Here is a 22,741-nt window from a genome sequence, read left to right as displayed (position 1 = left end):
GAACTCCGTCGCCGTGCCTTCTAGAGGCAGATTTGGAACCATGTCACAGATCTGGAAAGCCATGCTCATCCACCATTATGATTTGAACCATCATAGTAGTTCCCATTCACCTAACCATCTCTCCTTGTCCTCCTCTAATCCTTCTCAGCTCTTCCTCGTCGTGCCTTTATTACCGTTTCATTAATTTGGACCATCATGTCTGTCATCCTCCATCAATGACGTATCGTTGTCCTGAGGAGGCTTCTGGGGGAGGATTGTTAGCAGACACTGATATTCTGTTTCTTACCTTCCCCTTTTCTAAGGATGCAACCCAACCATACACTTAATGATCAATTGACAATCCTCACATACTCGAGGGTTCTTAAAACATTCTTATGGGCGTTCCTGGAGCCGTCGCAAGAATACCAAAAGCAATTGCTAACTTCTCACTATGAGTAGCTAATTGATTTTGTTTCTCATGTTCCTCAAGATATTGCGTACCTTGATGTTGGAGCCTCATATCCAGCAGATCAAAGTCTCTGAAGAATTTCGTCCAACATTTCATAAATCTGAACTGATTTTGGATCATTGGTTGTCACTTATCTCCGAGAACAAATTCATATATAAGGCATCATCAACTTCAACTGTGCTGCTTCCAAACCGGGACCTTCTATGAAGATTTGGCAATTTTTCACCATCCTTCTAAAATTCACTACCTTGAAAGGTTACTTGAGGCTCCAGTTGCAGAAGATTTACAATAGCTCCTCTGCTAGTTCAATGTTCTTGTGGATTCTACAAGCTCCAAGAAAGGCCCTCCAAACTATGGCGTCTGGTGTAAGGGATAGTCCTAAGGAGTTCCAAGCCTCTGAAGCCGCCCTGCTCGGCCTAAAATGTCAACCATACCACCCATAATGTTCAATTAGGATTAATTCCATAAAACACTATTCATTGATTTGAAGTACATCCATCCAGTCTCAACCAACCCAATATGGACTACATGCACTTAATACACCATGAAGGTAACATCATTTGGTTTAATTCCTTCAGCTACATCTTGGTGAAGTTTCTAAAGCAAGATGACCAAGCCCGTGGCTTGAAAAACCCATGATCATGACACTCCAAGTAAAAATATCCTTATCTTTCAATCGCTTAAATACTCTCACTGAACTATCTATGTCCCCACACTTTGCGTACATGTCTAAAAGAGATGTCCCCAGCTTTCATGTCTATTCCAATTCGGTTTGTCTCAATGTACTTCATGAATCGTTTTGCCCATTCCTAAGGCACCAACATTCCACACGCATTCAGGACATGATTAACGTGATCTTATCAGGCACTACATTAGCTACTTGCATATCATCAAGAGCTTCAAAGCCTGGTTAGATTGTTGTCTCTTTCACTGTTGGCAATGTCCAACGCATCGTCAAATGAGGCATACCCATGAATAATGGTGTTCCATGAAACCAAATCTCTTGGGGCATTCTGTCAAACAGTTCACGGGCCTTTGAATATCTCCAATTTTAACGTACTCTGACAATAGAACCTTGTGAGCAAACCAAATCTGGTTCTTCCATAAAATCAAACACCTTAGCTGCATTGCTCTGTGCAACCACATCTTGCATACATTTCAATAAGCGCAGTTTGGACAAAACAATCCACGGCAAAACCCAAGTTTCACCACATAGGCGTGAATCATCATGCCATTATCACAATCCATTAACCTCCCGCATGCTTGAAGAACCAGCGAGAGGCTGAAACTATCGAGTGGAAGGTCGTCGTGGAAGCGCATTTGGAAGTAAAGGGCAAGAGATTCTGCAGGCTTTTGAGCATTCAAGTAAGCACGCATCATGGTGTTCCAGATGAATGTGTCAGGAAGGGAAAAGGAATCGAACATGGAACGAGCATAATACAAATCAGCGTCATGATGGGGCGAAGAAAGAGAAATGACAGCGTTTAAGAACTTTGACTTGAGGAAGTTGTCATGGCAGAAGAAACATGTTTTGATGTAAAGAGCATGAAGTTGAAGGAGGCGTGTTAGGTTGGCGTTCTGAAGAAGAGCCACGATTCTCTGTTTTGTGGTCTTTCTGGTGTGGTGCTGCAGAAGAAGTTTAACGCTCATGGACATTCTTCGTATGGTAGAAGGAATAGCTATCTCCTCTTCATCAGTTTAGAATTTGGATTTTGGGGGACAGAAAAATTAATATACTTTAAAAAAGAAATTAGAGTTTTAGCATAAACTATAATTACAATTTTCACGGCTCTCCCATGAAAGAGAGATCGCAAGTTCTATACCCGATGATAAAGAGATGGGGGTATACATGACTATATGAGTGTGGTGAGTTGTGTTAAAAATGTGGGTTGGTAAAATTGGTTGAAAAGTAAAGCCCTTGAATAAAAAAAATCTCTAGACTATTCATTTAACTCCATTTTTTTAGGCTGTGTTTGCAAAAAATAATAATAATAATAATAATAATAAAACAGAGAGATATTTTTTTTTTACATAGAGGTTTATGGACTCAGTTCTTATATAAGCATTTGAAACAAGCTTGGACTTGAACCAGCATGTGATTGAAATTGTTGATATTGTAAAATCATATGGTTAAAATTGTTTGATTTGATGTTATAACCTTATGAATGAGTGATGAGCTTTTACCAACTGACTTTATTGTAAAAAAGTAGATTTTGATAATAAATCTAGGCTTCCGGAGCATGAGGGGGATTGGATTTGATTCTTGTTCAATATGGGCCCAAGCACAACAAGTGCTTCTCAAATTTGCTCATCTTCTGAGCATAAATATCAAAGGCAAGAATTGACATGAACCGAAGCAACAAATAAGAAAGTTCCAGAGCAGCTACATATGGCCATTCCTAGTTTCGTTCATAGCAAGATTTCCTGCATTGGCCATTCGCATTCACATAAATTGAAACGTTTCGCTTACCCTAAATGAATAAAAAAATAGAAGGGTACAGAATATATGAAAAAGAAGAGAGAGAAATTGACTACCTCACACTCCATTTCCTTGGCGTTTTTGGATTCTTTCTCATTCCAATGCTTTCTCAGCTAAAACGTGGGCACCCAAAAAAAAAAAAAAGATTTAATATTGATATAAATTTTTAATAATTCAATATTTAGTATTAAATGAAATTATAATAATTGTTTCCAAAATTTGATTAAATCATTCTATTTGATAAATAATATGTCAAATTTCATTACTATTTCAATAATTATTAAGGTTTCGAAAAATTTTGTTTAGATCTTAAAACTTAAATGTAAACGGATTTATATGAAACTCTTTTTGGGTTGTTGTGTTTTTCAATGTCTGTCTTATTCATTTTGTGAACGGTATTGCCCCCAGTTTCTCTAGGGGGTGGGCCATGGAAGAAAACTAGAACGATGCGATGCAAGGATAATATGTCCTTTCACTCAACCCATGCCTTTAAAAGATGTAGGAACCGCTTCTCGTTTCTGGGTATGAAAATATCGGTCCCTCTTGCTCTTTCTTATAGCTGTTTGTGCTTTCTCTCTGTTCATTCCTATTGCTAACTTCCAAATTGGAGATAAAAAACAATGGCGTCTTTGTCCCAGCTCAATCAATTCCGCTGCAAAGCCCTTTCAGTCACCCCTCCGGCTTCTAATCTCACGCCTAAAACTTCAATTTCTCTGCCGTGCATGGTTGAATTTTCCGGTCAATCCATCAGAAAACCTAACAATTCGCCACGGCCCGTGTTCTGTGTTCGAGCAGTGACAGACGACGACGAGTGGGGTCCTGAAAAGAAGGAGGATTCGGCGGTGCCTGTGGCAGTGGCGGAGGAGAAGGCGGTGGAGGAGCTGGAGACTGATCGCCTGAAAAAGGCGTTGGTGGATTCGTTTTATGGGACCGATCGAGGATTGAAGGCTACGAGCGAGACGAGAGCGGAGATCGTGGAGCTTATCACGCAACTTGAGGCTAAGAACCCAAACCCTGCGCCTACTGAGGCCCTGACGCTGCTCAATGGAAAATGGATTCTCGCGTAAGAGTTTCCTATTCCTTATATATCTTAGTTGTTGTTGGAATTGTTTAATTTTCTGTTATGCTTCTCGAGCAACATTCAAAAATAGTCGATAAAATGTTATATAATGTCTGGGCTTACTAAAATGTATTAAGATATTTACTTGTGATTGTGTTTGATCAATCGAATGTGTTGGAGTATGAGTTAAGTGTCCATGATGCAAATAATGACTCGTGAGATATCCTTAAGCCGCGAGATCCCAACACTGGTGGTCGGTGTTGTTGAAGGAATTCAATATTTCTTAGGCAATATCTCTTTAAGATTTTAGGATGAAAACAATAGTAGGAGTGTTATCTTCACGTAAGACCTGACATTACTCAAATTTGAATAGGTGATATGTTTAACAGAAAAAAAGGTCATAAAAAACTAATTGTGAAAGATGGAGCTCTGTTCTTATCCATGTAAGAGAAACGATAGTACAGTACAAGTGATTGTGAGTCAGTTCTATCTTGTCAGCTTTCCCCCCTACTTTTATTCATGTATATATTTATTATTACTAAATACAAGATTGAGTTTCTTTCCTATGTTATATGCCTTTAATTGATATATTGAAGTTCAAAAGTATATTAAGTATATACCATTAACTAGTACTAATGTTTTTTTTTTAATTTATTGTAAACATACACAGTACATTTATTCATCCAATACAAAAGATCTAATTATTAATTATGGGATTTAGGATGAATTGACTTTATAATGGATTTGATCAAATTAACAATTTGATTTTTAAATTATTAGATTCATTCAATCTTAAATTTTGAAAATTAATAAATACAATAGTCCCTAAAATTTATTAATTATACTCCTCCCATTCCAAATTATAGGGTTTTTTTGAAGAAGTTTCTTTATCCCAAAATATAAGATACTTTGGGTAAATTAAGATTTCATTAAATGTACCAATTTCAATATTATCCTTTCTCTGTCTATAATTAATTTTCATTCCTTCTCTTTTTAATATATTAAATGATAAGTATTTTGAAAGTTTATATTTTTATTTTAAAAAGATCAGGTTATTAAGTGCATTTAATGTGATTTATTGATATGTGAGATTTTATCTAAAAGTATTTTATAATTTGGAATGAAGTGAGTATTTCATATTTTGTCATGTTATACTATTTGTATTTAGGGGTAGGAATAGGCCAGGGGTCTTAATAGGGGCCTACAACTTGACTTACTTTTGGTTTAACCTAACCTATTTGCTAAATAGACTCAAGCCAGGTTTGTGTTTTTAACTAGGCCTATTTAGTTTAATAGGCTAAGCTTATTTTTTCAAGGATTAACCTATAAGCTTAACAAGCCAGCATATATATTTACACACATAGACACAATATAATATATCACAAACACATCAATTTTACTATTTGATTTTTAATCATTTTATTTTTTTTATTTTTAATTACATTTTCAATCATATTGGACTTATATATTAATTTTAATGTTGTTATTTTATTGTTAGATTGTATTATAGTTGGCAAGTTCTCTCAATTATTGTATATTGTAATTGATAAATCATGTTGTATATTATAATAGTCCTAAAGTATATTTGAGAAGTTTAAAAACTAACATGTGAGTCTATTTAAAAGGTTTAATTTTAAGTAGGCCTAGGCTTAAGTCGTGAGAAAAGCCTTATATAGGCTCAAGCCTATTTGGCTAAAGCTTAACTCACCCTAGCTTATTTCCACCTCTAATTGTATACATGTTGTCCTATATTTTGCACTGAAGTATAGAATTTTCACGTTTTTATTATAGCAGGATAATTTGTTAAGCCTTTGCCTATCTCAGGATAATTTTCACGTTTTCTTCTTATACTTTGACTATCGAAAGGTTCTGGTCCGAGAGATAAGGAGTCTTGGTGGTGGAATAATAGTGTACAGAACAAAATCAAGTATAAGAAGAACTGTTTTAAAGCCATACATTTATGTAACAATGAGGAAAATTGGGAGAGGTACCGTATGGTTAAGAAGGAAACTAAGAGAGCTGTGGGTGAAGCTCGTTCTAAGGCTTTGAAGAATTTTATAAGAACCTTGAGACGAAGGAAGGAGAGCAAAATATTTATAAGATTGCCAAGAGTAGGGAAAGAAAATCAAGAGATCTAGAACAGGTAAGGTGTATTAAGGATGAAGAGGGAAGAATTTTAGTTACAGATGATGAAATTAAAAATAGATGGAAGACTTACTTTTCTAAACTTTTCAATGACGGAGAGAATTCATCTAATAACTTGGAGGATTTAGTATCTGGTGAAGGAGAACAAAATTTGTCATTTTATCGAATAATACATGATAAGGAGGTAAAGGAAGCTCTTAAGAAAATGACAAATGGTAGAGCCAACGGACCTGATTGTATATTTATCGAAGCGTGGAAATGTTTAGGTGAAGAAGGGGTGAGATGGTTAACTAAGTTATTTAATGTGATTTTACGGTCCAAGAAAATGCATGATGAGTGAAGGAGAAGTATATTAATTCCTATTTATAAAAATAAAGGAGATATTCAGAATTGTACTAACCATAGAGGGATTAAACTCATGAGTCACACAATAAAATTGTGGGAGAAAGTAATTGAGCACAGGTTGAGATTGGAGACAAGTATTTTTGAGAATCAATTTGGTTTTATGTCAGGTAGATCAACTACAGAGGCGATTTATCTACTAAGGGGATTAATGGAAAAGTATCGTTGTAAAGATAAAGATCTACACATGGTTTATTGATTTGGAAAAAGCTTATGACCGTATACCAAGAGAAGTGCTTTGGAAAGCGTTGGAAAAAAAGGGAGTATGGATTGCTTATATTAAAGCCATACAAGATATGTATGAGGGGGTAAAAACTAGTATAAGAACGCCTAGTGGTCAAACAAAGGATTTTCCTATAAAGATTAGACTACATCAGGGATCATCTCTAAGTCCTTATTTGTTCAACTTGATTTTAAATGTTTTGACGGAACATATTCAAGAGGAAATCCTGAAATGTATGCTCTTCGCGGATGATATAGTTCTTATAGCAGAGACAAGAGAAGAGGTTAATTGCAAACTTGAGTTATGGAGGAGGACATTGGAGTCGAAAGGTTTTCGTTTGAGTAGAAGTAAGACGGAATATTTATATTGTAAATTTGGTAAAGGACTATTCGATAATAATTTAGAAGTGAAATTGAGAGATCAAATTATACTTCAAGTGAAAAAGTTTAGATATTTGGGAGCCATTATTCAAAATGATGGCGAAATCAGTGGAGATATTTCACATAAAATTCAAGCTGGGTGGTTTAATTGGAGAAAAGCTAAAGGAGTTATTTGTGACCGTAAGGTGCCTAATGAACTTAAAGGAAAGTTTTATCGCACTGCTATCAGACCGGCAATGTTATATAGTAGTGAATGCTGGACTCTAACGGGACAGCAAGAGCATAAAGTTGGAGTAGCAGAGATGAGAATGTTACGATAGATGTGCGGACGTACACATAAAGATAAAATTCGAAATGAGCACGTACGTGAAAAAGTGAGGGTGTCACCTATTGAGGAAAAAATGATAGAAAATCGGTTGAGATGGTTTGGGCATGTACAAAGAAGACCAAGGGAGGCACCAGTGAAAAGAGTGGAATATATAACTTTGAGTCCGATTAAAAGACGTAGAGGAAGGCCTAAGAGAACACTCTTGGAAGTTGTTGAACGCGATCTCTTAATTAATAATATTCCTAAAAGCTTGATAAATGATAGAGCACAATGGTGTCTTGCAATTCATGTAGCTGACCCCACCTAGTGGGATAAAGGCTTGTTGTTGTTGTTGTTGTTGTTGATTGATTCTCAATAATCAAAATGATATATTACATGGGGCATATATTCTCTTTTCTCTCAAGAAATGACTTAACCATTTCATTCTCCTTCTCTTCTCATTTTCCCATCCAAACATATGGCATGTCCTGCCCTGTGGAATTTTTAGAGAGGAAAAAATTGTATTATCTCATTGCAATTCTAATGTACACATTGGTCCTATATATTTACATCAAGAGAGATAAAAGCTAATAAATACTAATAAAGCCTAATTAATGAGATCCTAATAAATGCTAATAATTCTCAATAATAACATAATATTCCCACACTCCCCCTCAAGTTGGATCATAGATGCTAATCATGTCCAACTTGCTTATACAACTCTCAAATGCAGGCGTGGGTAGTCCCTTGGTTAGTACATCCGCAGCTTGTAACTTTGTAGGTAGGTATGTCAGACATACAATACCTCCTTCTACTTTCTCTCTGATAAAATGTCTATCCACTTCAACATGTTTAGATCTCTCATGCTGTACAGGATTCAATGCCATGCTTATAGCAGCCTTATTATCACAATACAATTTCATTGGTGGATCAACTCTGACTTCTATTTCTTCCATGACCCTTCTTATCCATAGTTCTTTTGTAATTCCTTGAGCTAATGCTCTCAATTCTGATTCAGCACTGCTTCTGGATACAACTCTTTGCTTTTGACTTTTCCAGGTTACTAAGTTTCCCCACACAAATGAACAATAGCCAGAGGTGGATCTCCTGTCTCCATAAGTCCCCCCCCAGTCTGCATCGGTGTAAATCTCAATTGTCCTTTGATCATGCTTCTTGAATAACAATCCCTTACCAGGTGTACCCTTAAGGTATCTGAGAATCCTATATACAGCTTCCAGGTGTCTCTTCCTTGGATCACACATGTATTGACTTACTACACTGACAGCAAAAGCAATATCTGGCCTCGTATGGGATAAATAAATCAGCTTCCCAACCAGTCTTTGATATCTGTCTTTATCAATGGTTTCTTCTTTCTCCTTGTCTTCTTCTTCTTCAACTTCATTATCAGAGTTGTCTTCTCCTTCTAACTCCTCAGTGCCGCTTTTCTTAGGTGGCCTCTTCTTTTTCGAGATCACAATAGGAGTTTCCTTAGGTTTACAACCCAACATGCCAGTTTCCTTGAGAAGATCAAGTATATACTTCCTCTGAGATACATATATTCCTCATTTTGACCTAGCAACTTCCATCCCAAGAAAATATTTCAAGTTCCCAAGATCCTTAACTTCAAATTCCTTACTAAGGATAGTTTTTATCCTTGCTATTTCATCAACATGATCTCCTGTAAGGATTATATCATCAACGTACACAATGAGGATGCACTTCTTAGCTCCCTCAGCCTTAACAAACATCGTATGATCTGACAATCCTTGCTTGTAGCCTTCTAACTTCAGGACCTTTGAGAATCTGTCAAACCATGCCCTAGGTGACTGTTTCAAGCGATACAGTGATTTTTTCAGCCGACATACTTTGTCATTTCTGCCTCTATCAAACCCAGGAGGTAAAGTCATGTAGACTTCTTCCTTCAATTCTCCATTTAAAAAAGCATTTTTGATATCTAGTTGATGAAGACGCCATTCAAGGTTGGCTGCCACTGACAATAAGATTCTTATAGTGTTCAGTTTTGCCACTGGCGCAAACGTCTCTTTGTAGTCTATGCCATAAGTCTGGGTGAAACCTCTTGCTACTAACCGTGCTTTCAACTTGTCAAGTGTGCTATCAGCCTTATACTTTGGGGTAAAGACCCACTTGCAACTAACTAGTTTCTTACCTCTAGGTCTTTCAACAATCTCCCATGTTTCATTTTTCTCCAAAGCTTTCATTTCCTCCACAACTGCATTTCTCCATTCTGGTATTTCCAATGCTTCTTGGATGTTGTTAGGAATAACAACTTTATCCAAATTAGTGATGAAGGCTCGGTAACCAGGAGAGAGAGCCTTGTAGGACACATGCTTCTGAATCGGATGCAAAGTACAAGACCGAGGTTGTTTCCGAAGGGCAATAGGTAGATCAAGATCAGTAGATTCACATCTTTGTTCTGAGTCATCTGGCTTACTAGATGGATCAATCTTTGGTACGTCAGCTTCAGGGACTACCTCTGGTTCTGACTCTCTTGATGCCTCAGGTACAAGTTGCTCACTATCTTTTGTTTTCTTCTTTCGAGTGTAAACTAACAACTCCCCCTTTTGTGGTCTTTCCACATCTTTCTCTGTTTTCTTGTTTTCCTCAAACTTTGGCATAAGAGAAGAGGTTGGTGAAGGTGGCATGTTGGACAAAGGTAAGGGTGATGGTTCTAGTAAAGGAGACACGGACTCAAGAAGTATATATTCAGCGTTAGGTTCTAGTTCCCAAGTCTGAGATTCACCGATATTCTCCCCTTGAATTGAGGAATTGGAATAAAAAGGAGTTTCTTCATGGAAAGTAACATCAAGGCTTACAAGGATGCGTTTAGAAACAGGATCAAAGCACTTATATCCTCTTTGAGTAGGAAAATAGCCAAGGAAGATACACTTGATAGCTCGAGGTTCAAGTTTACTGCTTTGGTGGATATGAACAAAGGTTGTGCACCCAAACACACGAAGCGGAAGTTTGGTTTCAATGTGGGATGTAGGAAAAACACTCTGCAATTTTTGGAGAGGAGTTTCGAAGGCTAATATTCGACTGGGCATCCGGTTGATGAGATAGGTTGCGGTTAAAATGGCATCTCCCCAATAAAACTTTGGCACGTTGCAAGTGAACATGAGTGCTCTTGCAACTTCAAGGATATGTCTATTTTTTCTTTCTGCGACCCCATTTTGTTGGGGTGTATGGGCATACGTACTGGTATGGATAATCCCATGTATTTGGAGAAAATTACTCAAAGATTGGTTGAAGTATTCAGTGCCATTATCGGTGTGTAAAACTTGAATGCTAGTGTTGAATTGGTTTTTGATCATGGTGAAAAAACTCATGAATGTGGATGCAGCCTCGGACTTGTTTTTCAAAAGGTAAACCCAACAAACACGAGTGTGGTCATCAATGAAGGAGATGAACCATTTTGTTTGAGTACGGTTTGAAGTGCGAGATAGTCCCCACAAATCACTGTGGATGGTTGTGAAAGGTTTGGTAGGTGTGTATTTGGCTCAAGGAAAGGAAGTTCGATGGTGTTTGGCAAGTTCACATACCTCACACTGGATTTCACTATGATTCAAGGTCGGGCATAAGTTTGGAAACAACCGCTGAAGGTAATGAAAATTGGGATGACCCATTCTCTTATGCCATAACATAAAATCATGAAGTTTAGAGGTAGATGCAGAATTACCAACAATAGGTGGGTTATCTACTCGAGTGACGACCTCTAAATAGTAGAGCCCCTCATATTCTTTGGCATTGCCGATTGTCGCACCAGATGATAGATCCTGAAACACACAATGTGACGGGAGAAATTTAGCAAAATAATTTGAGTGCCTGGTCAGTTGACTGATTGAAAGTAAATTACAGTCAAGTTTTGGCACGTGAAGGACAGATTCCAAAGTAATAGAATCTGATATACGGATACTCCCTTTTCCTGCCACCGGTGCTAAGGAGCCGTCTGCAATTTTCACTTTAATATTTCCAGCACATGGGGTGTAAGTGGTGAACAATTGATGACAATTAGTCATATGATCAGATGCCCCGGAATCCACGATCCAGACCACTGCACTTTGAGTCGTCTTTAAAGCTTGAAGGAAAGACTCTCTTTTTGCCACAAATGCCATGGGTGCAGATCTGGAATTATGCACAACACTACATAAAAGTAGCCATAGTACCACCCCTAGCACTTCAAATGAGGAAAAAGCTTTTTGGTAGACTGAAAACAGAAGCCACAACCCAATATAACTCCAAATCCAGCAAAACAGGGCACTAACAACACCATACGACCTGATATGGTTCGAAAACGATGTGCCCATACACCGGATTGTGCTGGATCTTGCCGGAGAGAGTGCGTCGTTGCCGTCCGAGAAGATCGCGTCCTGAACGGAGCCTCCACGCGCCTCCACGCGCCGCCGAAAGTTTACTGACGCAGTGAACAGGGGTGGCGCGTGTGGTCTACACGCGCCGCCGTTCGCCGCCGCCGCCCTGGGTTTCGCCATTCGGAGCCTCCTAAGTACGTCTAGGGTGGTGGTGAGATTCAAAACTCGCTCCACCATTGTCCACACAAACACCATCACGTACTGTTCAGGCAGCCCCATTCTAGCCATTCCAGAACTAATTTAATTTGAAATTTTGAGCCTGATGCTCTGATACCATGTGGAATTTTTAGAGAGGAAAAAATTGTATTGTCTCATTGCAATTCTAATGTATACATTGGTCCTATATATATACATCAAGAGAGATAAAAGCTAATAAATACTAATAAAGCCTAATTAATGAGATCCTAATAAATGCTAATAATTCTCAATAATAACATAATATTCCCACATGCCCCCCCCCCTCCTTCTCTATATAAAAATGATGAGTCAACCTACTCTGGGCTAGAAGGATATTATGAATGTGAATCCCGGACTTTGTGTTGTAGCGTTTGAACTCGTGCAAGGATTGATGTTGAATCCAAAAATGTGTGGCCCACGTGCAAATTGCCTCTCTCTCTCTCTCTCTCCCCCCACTCACTCACTCACTCACTCACTCACACACACACACACACACAGCATGCAAGAAATTTTCATGATTGGTCGAATGTCATGGTGATTAACTTATTATGGGGTATCTGTGGCTGTGCAGGTACACATCATTTGCAGGTTTGTTCCCACTGTTGTCAAGAGGAACACTGCCACTGGTGAAGGTAGAGGAAATATCTCAGACAATTGATTCCCAAAACTTCACCGTCCAAAACTCAGTTCAGTTTGCTGGCCCTTTGGCTACCACTTCTGTCAGCACCAATGCCAAATTTGAAGTTCGCAGTCCAAAACGTGTCCAGGTTCGCCTTCAATCTTACTATGTGTTGCAAATGTTGAGGGACTAAAGTCCTATAGAAGGATGAATTCAATGACTAAGGTCTTTGGTTGACATTTTTTTATGAACCATATTTTAAGTTTAAGGTCTTTACTGCTGAAACCATGAACATTTTTCAGATCAAGTTCGACGAAGGGATCATCAGCACGCCACAGCTGACAGACTCGTTAGTAATACCAGAAAATGTCGAGTTCTTGGGACAGAAGATAGACCTGACACCTTTCAAAGGAATACTCAACTCTCTGCAAGACACAGCCTCAAATGTTGCCAGAACAATTTCCAGTCAGCCTCCATTGAAGATCCCAATCAGCAACAGCAATGCTCAGTCATGGTTGCTCACAACATACCTAGACGAAGAACTTCGTATCTCTCGGGGAGATGGTGGCAGTGTCTTCGTTCTCATCAAGGAGGGAAGCTCCCTCTTGTCAAGCCTAAGCAGTTAGTTTGCTTTCTTAGCTTCTTAATGAAATGCATGCTCATGAGTAAGAAACCTACGTGTTCTTTACGTAGTGTACAAGGTTTAGACTCGTATTGATAAGTCTCAGGATTTGGAATTGCGTTGAGCTTATTTGTAGTGTATAGTGTATGTAGAATAAACAAGAATGGTTGAGTCACTGATAAATGCTTCATGTTTATGGGTCGGAACCTTAGCTCATTGTGACATATTTCTTTAATACCAAAATATACTTAAAGGAACCAAATAAAAATGGATGATAACCTTTAGCTAAAGTAATTGAATTGAATTACACACACATAAATAGTTCTGAAAAAATAAGTTACAAATGGCAAGCATTAGGATAAGAGTTTCTCGGATTGAACTTCTGTTCTAAAGTAAGTTTGTCCCAAAATCCAACATCGTCAAAACATCAAAAGGTAAACATTATGAATGGGAATATAATACACACAATTAGCCCTTTGTTCTCACACTAACACTACGTTGGATTCTCTATCAAACCGCTACGATCCCTTTTCAGTTAGGAGATTCAAATAAAATAATTACATTTAAATAAATTGGAGAATTTCAAGTAAGGGTCAAAGATATGACTTAATTACTAATAGGTTTTAAAAAAAAATCTAAAACTTCAATTTAGTTTAAGAGGATTGAAGTGAAAATAATTTTAATGGTGAAAAAAATTAAAGTATTTTTCACTTATTAATTTTGTTTGAAATGAAGAATTATTGGTTGTCAATTTTTTTACTTCACTTGTTAATTTATTAATATGAGTTGTATTTATAACTGATGTTACTAAATTAATAAGTAAAGTTAGCAAATTAACAATTGATGTTGCTGCTTATAATTGAACAATTGATGTCTAAGTCTTATATAATTATTGACAGATTAATTCATGTTATTTACAATTCATAATGATAGATTAACAAGTGAAATAAGAAAATTAACAACTAGTAATTATGCATTTCGGACAAAATTAATAAATGAAGGGCATTTTGATCTTTTTATCATTAAAATTATTTTCACTTCAATCATCATGGACTAAACTAAAGTTTCAGATTTTTTTTTTTTAGACCTACTAGTAATTAAGTCACATATCTGTTCTTTAGTTAAAATTCTACCTAAATAAAATGATTACTGCAGTTTCATGAAAAATATGTAAGAATCTCTATAAAAACTGTTTAAACTTGGAAGCATGTCCAAGACATCTACTAAATAAAAAGGAGAATGACAAAGTTTTAAGGATGAATGAATGATGGTTAAGTTTCTGAAAATTTTTTTGTAAAATAACTTATAAATATTAATTCAAACAGTTGTAAATAGAAATTCAAATTGCAAATTGATTGTTATATTTAGAACAAACATCATATTTGCAGCTGAAACTTTTAAATTTACAATTGTTTAAAATATTTACAACTAATTTTTTTTAAAAAAAAATTGTTAGAGATTTAACTATCATGAATTTGTTTTCAAAAAAAAAAATGAACTGTTATTCTCCCTAAATAAAATGATTGATTGGACCAATTTGGGCATGCAGCGTAGTTTGGTAGATGCAAGGAAACTGGGATGATGTTGGGGATCCATTTACCCCCCCCGGGACACTGTAGCTTGTTGGAAAAACCAGAATCGATAAAGAATGAGAAGAGGAAAACAATAAGGAAGAAAATTTGTATAAGAAAATCGAACATAGATATTTAGCCCCTTCAAGCAAAACCGACAAAATTAGAATAATATTATGTAAAATGTCACTTTCAACATAATATATATATATATATATATATTAAAGCATATTATATTAATTATAACCAATCGGATCCAATCAGGATTTAACTATTTGAGCCTTAAAGCAAGTATCTCATCCAGTTTAAGGACGAATTTGATTTTTTTAAACCTTGCAACTGATATAAGATAATAAAAACAGCAAAACGGAGTTAATCTGTTCCCCTACTACGACTTCCTCCTCAAGCATTACCGCAAAATCGTTTATTTGTTTGTTGCATGCGCAACATCTTCCTCTGCCTTCTCCCATTTGGCTTGCCCATGCACGCCGCTTTATATATTTATTAATTATTAATGAAAGCACATTCATGACCACATCAGCACCTACATAATTTTTGGCCACATCACAGGCTGTTTCCTTTTCCATACACTCCAATTCCCTTCTCTTCTTTTCATCGCCGTTAGATCAAAGCTATTCAGTGCGTGTTTGGATATGTTTTTAATCAATTTTTTTACTTAAAAAAATCAATTATTCTGTTTATTAACCAAACAACTGAAAAGGCAAAAAATCGATTTTAACCATTAAAAATGATTTTTTTTTTCAAAAGCTAATATTTTGAGCTTTTTCTGAAACGCTGGTGAAAAAGTGTTGGAGAAAATTATAAAGAAAAGCCCAAGAAAAAATTATAAAAAAAATATAATTTTATAAAAATAAAATCAAACTCTCTTCTCTTTTTTTTTTTCTTAATAAAATCAAAACTGTAGATCTTTAAAAAAGTTGCCAACATAAATTTCTGTCAATCACTACTCTCCACTTAACCTTATTGTAAAACTAATTCAAATAAAATATTAATTAGTGGAGGAAAATTAATTTAATTTAGAATCATGACAAAGATTGTTGCAAAGGTTTAAAAAGAAAGATTTTACATCATTTGTTACATTGTTACATTTTTTATATTACCAAATTTCAAAGCAATGCTTAACAATTTCATCAAATATGATTCATATCCATAATATCATTAGAAATCAATTTGTATATTATTTTCTTTAGTAGTTATTGTAAAATTGATATTTGACATTTAAGAATTAATCTTTCTTTTTTATTAAATTTATTTAAACTAAGATATATTAAGTTATTTATTTACATAAATTAAATTATTAATATTAATATAATTTAAATTTTTATACTTAATCAGATATGTAATTTAAATAATATATTTTACTTCTTAAGTAAAATTTAACAAATTTAATAATATTAAATACAAATATATTAATAATTTAATTTTAAAAAGAAATGTCCTTTATAATAATTTATACAGTTAAAATTAATTTTAAATAAATTATCCAAACATCTTCAATTATATTAAAATTAATTTTAAAAAAATAATATCCAAACAAATTGTATTATAATATAATTAATCATGATTAAAATCAACCATTTAATTAATTATTTTTATAATTAATTATGTGCGAGCCCTCAACAGTTGATATTTAATTTTTGATAAAATCATTATTATAATCTTATATAAATAAAATATTATAAATTTATATTGTTTAGATCAAATTTTAATAGTTCAAATTTCTTTATATACTTTTATGTAAAATTAAAATAATAATTTTATTAAATATTTAGTCAAACCCATTAAAACTTTGATCTAACGATGATAAAAGGAAAAGAAAAAAAATGGTGAATAAAAGAAAAGGAGAGGCCCCTCTCCTTGTAGATAATATGGAGCCAAGTCCATGTAAAACTCTCTCTAGTTTTTTGCCACATCAACATTTATCTCGCACCGTCAATGTCTCTCGTACATTGGCAAGTTAATTTTTTACGCCAACTGAAAGCAACAGGACCAAATGAAAAAATCAGGTCAAAATTTCTGTTTGCAAATTAAAAAAAAAATAATTGGTGAAAGTTGATTCTTTTATTTCAAAAAAATAGAATAAACACACTTGATGAAACATAGCGTGCAACAAAGTTGTTATTTTTCAAAATCCATCCTTACTCGTTAATCTTCAAATTTTAAAACTAAACATCGTTTAATAGACACAATCTCAGAAAACAGCTTAAACTAGGCAAAAGGAGAAAAAATGCCTCATAACTATTGGTAGAACCTGACTAGACATTGAATTAGTTCGAACATTGGTTCACTAAACTATAGTTGAACCATGACCAGACCATAGTCAAACCAATCTCAATTAAAATATATTTTAAATAATACATGTGAAAAAAATAATTTAGACAATATTTACCAATATAATTTTAGAAAAACCCAAATATGTCTTGAAATATTCATTCATGTCCATATCAGTTTCATACATACTAATGATCCAAGTATGCTAAATTAATTGTCCAACTAAGCTACACGCTTCCATAATTTGATCCAAGCCACTAATAAATCATCAAATATACATAACACTAAAGAAAAACGAACCAAAAGACAAATTTAAACAAAAAATAACAATATTTAGGTATTTAAATTTTAAAAAATCAGAAAAACCGGTTCCAACTGATTTTCCACCGGTTCTAGTCAGTTTTGATCGATTTTGACTAGTTCTCCACTGCTTCACTTTTGGCTAGTTTTTAAGGGTTTTGGACCAGACATACGGTCAGTTCTTGATCTGACTCGTTGGCCCAGTCCGGTTCTGTCAACAATAATTATAACCAGTAAGAAATGACGCATTGACCGACAGACAAACCTAAAACGGGCAGAAAGCTCAATTTTCTGGGTTTCTTTCCCTGCTATTTTAATCATGCACAAAATTTACGACAATAATAAATCTTATCTCATTGGACGAGGCCAGTTACATGAATTGCATGACGCTTGAAGGTTTTTTTTCAATAATTTCCATAAGTGTTATACTTACAACAAAAACAGGGTACAAAGAACCAATCAAAAGTTTCAGGCTGAGCCAGCTTTTCCCCCTCGTCCTGTAAGCATCATACGAAATTAGGAAATAGGAATGCATACTACGTACAGAAAAAGAAATCCTAAAAACAAGAAACAACAACAACAACAACAACAACAAGCCTTTATCCCACTAGGTGGGGTCGGCTACATGGATTGCAAGACGCCATTGTGCTCTATCATTTATTAACCTTTTAGAAATATTATTAATTAAGAGATCACGTTCAACAACTTCCAAGAGTGTTCTCTTAAGCCTTCCTCTACCTCTCTTAATCGGACTCAAAGTTATATGTTCCACTCTTCTCACTGGTGCCTCCCTTGGTCTTCTTTGTACATGCCCAAACCATCTCAACCGATTTTCTACCATTTTTTCCTCAATAGGTGCCACCCTCACTTTTTCACGTATATGCTCATTTCGAATTTTATCTTTACGTGTATGTCCGCACAAGAAAGGCTTGGGACAGAGACCCAGATTAATAGAGAATCTACATTCAGATAACTTTAAAGAAAAGACTTGGATCCTAATAAGTATGATGTTGCATCAAACCTTAACGCAGCTTTTTCGTGCGTTTGGAGGGCCGCAGGGTGTCCTTTCTTGAATCCTCTGGAGCAGTCAAGTCAATGAATGGCTGAAGCGAACCATATATAGGAAAATAGGTGTAAGCATAATATACAAACCAACTAAATGGTTCAACTCACAACAAAGACTCATAGGCAAGCCTTATATTATTGGCAATGAATGGAAGGATTTACTTCCTTCATTCAAAAATATAAAACATTTTGAATCTTACAAGGTGCAACTAATGAGCTTTTTCTAAAATTGCCTTTAATTGAGGAGTGTAATTAATAAGGCTTTTTAACTAAGAAACATAAAAAGAGTGTAATTTTAAATACAATGAACTAACTCATTGGGAAATGCAATTCGATTAAAAGTGCCTCATAACATCAAAGGGAGGGAGTAACATGTTATAGGGAAAAAGCCTATGGCCTCCCTTATGCAATCCAAGTAAGAAGATTTCCAACAAAAAAGTTTGATAAAACCTCCCAAGAATAAGGGTAAAAATAAATCTAAAGAAGTACTCCCTTTATTTTTATTTATAGAAAAAACTATCACTTTTAGCTTTTTTTAATATAAGTAAAATCATATTTTCCAATAAACATTTATTGCAAACTTCATAAATTATCCTTAATAATTTTATCATTCATAGTCAAAAGAAACAATTAATAAAGGCTTGATTAACATAATTAATGAAGGGTATTGTAGTCCAATCCTTTTATTTTTAGACACAATTAATATAATTAACTGATTTTCTTAAACTGTGTGATACAATTTTTTTCCTACAGATAGAAATGGAGAGAGTATCGTTGGTCAATTCAGATATGATTATGAAGGCTTGAACCTGGGAGCATCCCTTCACTCCCCTCTAGTCAAAAGGTCATCTTTCCTTCGGATGCCATCGGAGAACCCACTCGTCCAATATTCATTTATTCAGAATTAGTGGAGAAGGCGCATAGATGATAAATGAGGGAGTCCGGAGCAATTAAGTGGGAGGGCAGTTTTTGAATGAAATTTTCCCCTCAAAATCTCTCCCCATGTGGACAGAAAATTTTGGAGGAAATGTAGTGGGTCCTACATCCCATTTTCTCTCCTATTTTCTTTCCTCCCACTTTTCTCTCCTCATCCAAACAAAGGAAAAGTTGTTTTCTCTCCTAGTTTTCCTTCCTCTTTCCTCTCCATCCAAACAGAGCGTTAGCTAAATGCACGCCAATAATAGCAATAAAGATAATGCTCATATCCACAGGTTATCACCAGAAGAAATTGTCAAAATCGAATTAGCAAGACATGTCTACCTGAGATACAAGTAATCAAATAATGTGAAACTGGGAAAACGGATTGCAGCTAACCTCCTCCCATTTTCTCTGAAGTTCTAATAGTTCTTGGCAGTATGAAAGGCATTCCGCATGAAACACAGCAGCTAAATCTTTTATCAGGGCCTTCCTTTTAATGATACCAACCACTACAATAAAAAAAAAAGGGAAGAACCAGCAAAAAAAATAAAAAGTCGCTTTAAAAAAATTTACACATCCGTACCTAGAAAAAAAAAATGATATCTTTGCTTCCATAATGCATAGTAACCACAGTATTTCAAACAACACGCATGAAAATAAAACTTTTATTCATTAATCTATCAGGCAGGACACCCGTGTCTATCAATAACAAGTCTGGAGCGCATTCCTAATCCACATATAGCCATATAGCCATTAGCCATAAAGGAAGCCATATACCATACAAATTGATCCAGTCCTGAACTTGGACCCTCTATCACTTGCTCTATTATTGTTTACCCCTACCCCTGCACCCTACCAAATTCTCAGCCACAAATCTCTCTCATCCAAAACACACAAATTTACCACTAAGCTCAGTTAGAATGATTTCATCCACTCTAAAGAGAAAGATCCTTCCTCACAAAGACACATTACCTCATTTTGTCAATCAAACTCACGTAGAAAAAAGCTGCTGACATGTTACTGCAATTTTTTCAGGAATTATACTAGCTAGACAAAAAAACCCCGTTCCACCCAAATCAAAACCCTAAAAGCAATGTCAATCTCCACTGCAGTGACCAAATCCCCACAATTTTAGTAAACATAATAACCAAAGTAAACCAAACATGAAGAAAATTTTTTTAAAAGCAGACCATTCTCTAGCAACAAGCAGTTATATTGCACAAAAGTTTATGAAATTTATTCAAAAATAAAAATAAAAAAGGAAATATGATGAGACAAAAAGGTGATATAGTAATTCGTACTTCGACTGGGATCAAATGGCGGAGGAGGAGGAGGAGCTGCTTGGGGCGGAGGATCGCATACTGACACTGTAGAGGAAGGCTGAACAGGAGGAGAATCTTCACCCATGTGTGCTAACAGGACACTCAATTCACAGCCAATTTTGCAGGACACTGCTCAAACTCATGATTAAATTTATGTTTAGTCGTATAGTACATTATTCCATACAACAACAAAATGCAACCATGAAATATAATTCATGTCCATTTAAGGTAATATAGACACCTTTGAGTAAACATAGCAGCTAATACAAGGTTGCGGCCCCCTCTACAAAATAGATGAACAAAATGCCTTGAACGATAAGAAAATCTTCTCAGAATTGAACTTATTCCATGCTTCCTGTAATTAACAATCAATCTTTCAGGTGACAATAAAAGCATTTTAAGTATTCAACACTAAGCAACAAGATAAATAACTATTCCTCACAATCAATTAAAAGGCATCAAATTAGAAGAAACTCTTGATAGTCAAATCTCGAGCTTTTCATGCAGGGCCCTCATATGTAACCACTATGGCAGTTATATTTGTCCAAAAGTAAAACCTCAATGACTAAGTTAACAACTAATAATTCAATTACTAAAATATGATATGTTGCAAAGGCAGCAATACATCATCGAAGACCTCATACGGATACAACTATATAAGAAACAACAGATATTAGAATTTCCTATCTTGATGTGAACGTTGTCATAAGAAACTTATGTTTTACAGCATCAAAAAGACATGTTATAACTAGAACTTTAAAAGTTAGGAATTAATGAACTTCAGATGCATTTAAAAACTTAAAGGTCATCCAAGATTATGACTTTTGCTGTCTCAGATTACGATTGTTACTTAGCTCAACCCACATTGGCAGGAGTACAAATTATGTAAATAATCGATAATCCAAGTCCACCCTTTCACCAAAACGCTGACATTTTTCAATTTCAAACCCTCACATTTCAAATCACCTCCAGTATCCTGCAAAGAAGAACCCATCGATTCATTCAGCTTCGTCCCATCAGATGCCTCCTTGAACCTGGAACAACCCAACTGAGAATCCCATTTTCTGAAGGCCCCAACCAGATCGGCAAAGCCTTCAGGTGAGGCTTTGGCCTCTGAAGTTATGGGATCATTGAGAGGTTGGAATAAGGGTGATAGAAACGCAGACTGAAGGAAACCAAAACAGATTATGAAGAAACTGAAACATAGTATTAAAGCGACGTTGACGGCTTTAATGGGTTTTAGATTTCTCTTGTATTCAAATATATAAATTTACACTACCAGACGGCCTGCATTAGCAAAAAGACAAGGCACGGAAGAAGGGTCATTACCTCTAATCTGAGGACAACGGACCACGATCGGCAACGGCGAGGTACGGTGAAGACGAGAATTTGGATTATGGAGCGCACGGTTTTCAGAAGGGTGAAGGACCACTCTGAAGACGAGGTGCCGAGGACGAGTGAGGTGGGCAACGGCGAGGAGGGTGAAGAATCTTTAAGGACGATAAGCGGCGACGAGAACGAGGTTGAGGACTTGAGGTCCAGGTGTCCAGCGAATGGGGAAAGTCGGGCGGCTTAGGGGAGGAGGAATCTCCAATTAGAACATGGAAGAGAAGATTCAATGCACAGCGGAAAAATGTCCAGTGGATGCCGGAGACTTATCACCTAAACGCATAGTTTTGACAAGTCGGGGAAAATCTTGGCCGTTCATTGTAAGAAATCCCTGTGGACCAATTCTCAAATTTCTATTCTTTTTAAGAAAAAATTAATTCACTTATCCTTATACTTTCAACAAGTTTTGATGTAAGTCCCACTATATTATTTCCTAATAAGTCCTACTATATTTTTTTTTGAAATATAAAGCCACAATAAAACCATGCAAAATTTGAAATCAGATAATGTTAAAAGCCATAAGGCTTATACAATCAGTAGGCGGACTATTAAATAGACAAATATTAAAATTCTCCTTTGAAACCTTGTGTGTCATTAGGTTAGTGCATTTATTAGCTTCTTTGTAGACGTGTTT

General features: G+C 35.6%; 2 protein-coding genes and 2 long non-coding RNA genes across 4 annotated transcripts; 1 reads left to right on the top strand and 3 right to left on the bottom strand.

Moving 5' to 3' along the window:
* Positions 1-202: 202 nt before the first annotated feature.
* On the bottom strand, positions 203-2,104 carry LOC129297843 (pentatricopeptide repeat-containing protein At3g56550-like). The gene is made up of 7 exons (XM_054936186.1): positions 1,701-2,104; positions 1,418-1,580; positions 1,174-1,257; positions 990-1,045; positions 736-864; positions 406-518; positions 203-297 (listed from the first exon to the last, which is right to left on the bottom strand). Exons 1-7 carry the CDS (start codon positions 2,102-2,104, stop codon positions 203-205), a joined length of 1,044 nt encoding a protein of 347 aa, XP_054792161.1.
* A 1,329-nt stretch (positions 2,105-3,433) lies between these two features.
* Positions 3,434-13,456, top strand: LOC129297844 (plastid-lipid-associated protein, chloroplastic-like). The gene is made up of 3 exons (XM_054936187.1): positions 3,434-3,990; positions 12,581-12,776; positions 12,931-13,456. The coding sequence occupies exons 1-3, from the start codon at positions 3,548-3,550 to the stop codon at positions 13,252-13,254; spliced, it is 963 nt and encodes a 320-aa protein (XP_054792162.1). The 5' UTR covers positions 3,434-3,547; the 3' UTR covers positions 13,255-13,456.
* A 4,215-nt stretch (positions 13,457-17,671) lies between these two features.
* LOC129297842 (uncharacterized) lies at positions 17,672-19,877 on the bottom strand. The gene is made up of 3 exons (XR_008590268.1): positions 19,739-19,877; positions 18,435-18,516; positions 17,672-17,910 (listed from the first exon to the last, which is right to left on the bottom strand). It is a non-coding gene; the product is annotated as an uncharacterized LOC129297842 (long non-coding RNA).
* A 934-nt stretch (positions 19,878-20,811) lies between these two features.
* On the bottom strand, positions 20,812-22,364 carry LOC129297841 (uncharacterized). Its single transcript, XR_008590267.1, has 3 exons — positions 22,048-22,364; positions 20,960-21,073; positions 20,812-20,847 (listed from the first exon to the last, which is right to left on the bottom strand). It is a non-coding gene; the product is annotated as an uncharacterized LOC129297841 (long non-coding RNA).
* Positions 22,365-22,741: the final 377 nt, after the last annotated feature.

Source organism: Prosopis cineraria, unplaced genomic scaffold (assembly GCF_029017545.1).
Source record: "Prosopis cineraria cultivar Desert tree isolate PC_DT_omini unplaced genomic scaffold, ASM2901754v1 PC624, whole genome shotgun sequence".
NCBI classification, from domain to species: domain Eukaryota; kingdom Viridiplantae; phylum Streptophyta; class Magnoliopsida; order Fabales; family Fabaceae; genus Prosopis; species Prosopis cineraria.
This window is presented reverse-complemented; position numbering and strand designations above follow the sequence as displayed.